We start from the raw sequence: 3,057 nt of genomic DNA on the forward strand, positions 1-3,057 counted from the left end.
ATTCTATTTTTTATATTATATTTTTTATATTATATTTTTATATTCTATTTTTTATATTATATTTTTTATTTTTATTTTACTTTTATTTTTATTTTATTTATTTTTATTTTTTATTTATTTTATTATTTTTTTTTTTTAATTTTTATTTTTATTCCTCATTTTTTTTACCCAAGAGGCTCCAAGGATTCCAACTTCCAGAACATTCATGGAAACCTTTGCCAGGCATTAATTAGGAATATGTGGCAGCTTTCATTGATAAAACTCCACACAAAACTATTATCCCAAAGAAATACAACTAAATTAATTTTAAATTAATTTTAAAAGTTTAGAATTAATAATAAAAAAAAATTTAAAAAAAAGTTTAAATTAATTTTAAAAGTTTAGAATTAATTTAAAAAAAAATTTAAAAAAAGTTTAAATTCATTTTTAAAAGTTTAGAATTAATTAAAAAAAAGTTTTAAAAAAGTTTAAGTTAATTTTAAAAGTTTAGAATTAAATAAAAAAAGTTTAAAAAAAAAGTTTAAATTAATTTTAAAAGTTTGGAATTAATTTAAAAAAAAAAGTTTAAAAAAAGTTTAAGTTAATTTTAAAAGTTTAGAATTAATTAAAAAAAGTTTAAAAAAAAAGTTTAAATTAGTTTTAAAAGTTTAGCATTAATTTAAAAAAAAAGTTTAAAAAAAGTTTAAATTAATTTTAAAAGTTTAGAATTAATTTAAAAAAAATGTTTAAAAAAAAAAAGTTTAAATTCATTTTAAAAGTTTAGAATTAATTTAAAAGAAAAAAAAGTTTAAGAAAAAAGTTTAAATTAATTTTAAAAATTTTAAAAATCCATTGGATTTTCAGTGATCAAACCCAGAAAGGGACACCCCCTGTTTGATTTGTGACCCTTGGTTCCTAAAAATGTGCTTTTTGAACAGCAAAAATTAAGGAAACATCTTAAATATGTCCAAATTAACGTTTCTTTACGTCTCTTTTTCAACTGAAATTTCCCCAAAATAAACCTTCTGCTGCCCCAGGGTTCGTTTGGCAGAGACACAGACCTGGCAAAGAGAGGTTTGGATCTGAATTCCCAGTTTTCCACGTGGAATTCTTTGGGTTTTGCTCTATTCCAGGTGGTGGAGCCGACGGAATTGTTCGGGAAGGGGAACGCGGCCAATCCTCACACCTCCCACTGCCTGGGGACAGGGGACATCCTCATCAGCTGCCTGGGAGACCCTGCTGGCAATGGCAAAGGTGAAAGAATTCCTGGGAAACCATTCCTGGCCCTCCTGGAGCCAGGGAAAGGATTCCTGGCTCCAAGGAAAGAATTCCTGGCCCTCCTTTCTCCAGGGAAAGGATTCCCGGCCCTCCTTGCTCCAGGAAAGGATTCCTTGCTCCAGGAAAGGATTCTTGGCCCTCCTGGAGCCAGGGAAAGGATTCCCAGCTCCAAGGAAAGAATTCCTGGCCCTCCTTTCTCCAGGAAAGGATTCCTGGCCCTCCTGGATCCAGGGAAAGAATTCCTGGCCCTCCTTTCTCCAGGAAAGGATTCCTGGCCCTCCTGGATCCAGGGAAAGGATTCCTGGCCCTCCTTTGTCCAGGAAAGGATTCCTGGCCCTCCTGGATCCAGGGAAAGGATTCCTGGCCCTCCTTTCTCCAGGGAAAGGATTCCTGGCCCTCCTTTCTCCAGGGAAAGAATTCCTGCCTCCAGGGAAAGAATTCCTGGCCCTCCTTTCTCCAGGAAAGGATTCCTGGCCCTCCTTTCTCCAGGAAAGGATTCCTGGCTCCAGGGAAAGGATTCCTGGCCCTCCTTTCTCCAGGGAAAGGATTCCTGACCCTCCTTTCTCCAGGGAAAGAATTCCTGGCCCTCCTTGCTCCAGGGATCACAAAATATTCCTTGAAGGACAAAAGCAAAGCCAGGATCATGAAATATTCCTTGAAGGACAAAAGGAAAACTAGAATCACAAAAATATTCCTTGAAAGACAAAAGCAAAGCCAGGATCCCAAAAATATTCCTTGAAGGACAAAAGCAAAACCAGGATCACACAAAATATTCTTCCAGTGTAGGATTGCATTTTACAGTGCCTTTGGCAATTTAAATATATAAATTTTAAATTTAAATACTTAAATATTAAATATTTAAATATTCCTGCATTATTTCTCCTATTTAAAGCCATGTGAATGTCTCCCAACAATTATTTTTGGGAATTTGTCTCAGGGAGCTTCATCCTGCTGGACGGAGAGACCTTCGAGGTGAAAGGAAACTGGGAAAAGGGGGAAAAGGTCCCTTCCCTGGGCTACGACTTCTGGTACCAACCCCGGCACAACGTCCTGCTGAGCACGGAGTGGGGAGTTCCAAAGGCCTTGAGGGACGGATTCAACCCCTCTGATGTGGAGAAAGGTGAGGAAAAACCCTTAAAAATTAAATTATTCATGGAAATCTTTCATTTCAAGAACATTTTATGTGTTTATTCCCACTCTGACGGGTCCCTCAGGGCTCTACGGGCGCCACATCAACGTGTGGGACTGGAGCACCCACAGGCTGCTGCAATCCCTGGATTTGGGGAAGGGCTCCATCCCCCTGGAAATCCGGTTCCTGCACGAGCCGGCGGCTGCCGAGGGATTCGTGGGCTGTGCCCTGAGCGGGGCCGTGCAGAGATTCCACAGGACACAGGTGGGGAGCCAGGGAAACTCGGGAGCACCAGGGATGGGAGCACCAGGGATGGGAGCACCAGGAACCTCTGCATCCCACAGGGATGGGATCATCAGGGATGGGAGCACCAGGGATGGGATCATCAGGGATGGGAGCACCAGGGATGGGAGCACCAGGGATGGGAGCTCCAGGGATGGGATCATCAGGGATGGGAGCACCAGGGATGGGATCCTGGTGGGGGTTGGATTGGGTTGGGGGAGCCTCTGCATTCCCATGGGGATGGGATCATCAGGGATGGGATCACCAGGGATGGGAGCACCAGGGATGGGATCCTGGAAGGGGTTGGGGGAACCTCTGCATTCCCAGAGGGATGGGATCACCAGGGATGGGATCACCAGGGATGGGATCCTGGAAAGGGTTGGGTTGGG

The 3,057-nt window shown here is 40.9% G+C and overlaps 1 protein-coding gene across 1 annotated transcript in view; it reads left to right on the forward strand.

Moving 5' to 3' along the window:
- The window catches only part of SELENBP1 (selenium binding protein 1), an 11,365-nt gene that overhangs the window by 4,125 nt on the left and 4,183 nt on the right, over positions 1–3,057 (forward strand). The window contains exons 5-7 of the mRNA XM_027709189.1: positions 1,113–1,233; positions 2,195–2,377; positions 2,472–2,650. Of these exons, the coding sequence (XP_027564990.1) occupies positions 1,113–1,233; positions 2,195–2,377; positions 2,472–2,650 (483 nt within the window). The remainder of the gene's footprint in view (positions 1–1,112; positions 1,234–2,194; positions 2,378–2,471; positions 2,651–3,057) is intronic.

Source organism: Neopelma chrysocephalum, unplaced genomic scaffold (genome assembly GCF_003984885.1).
Source record: "Neopelma chrysocephalum unplaced genomic scaffold, ASM398488v2 Primary Assembly neopelma1_96701, whole genome shotgun sequence".
Lineage (NCBI taxonomy): Eukaryota > Metazoa > Chordata > Aves > Passeriformes > Pipridae > Neopelma > Neopelma chrysocephalum.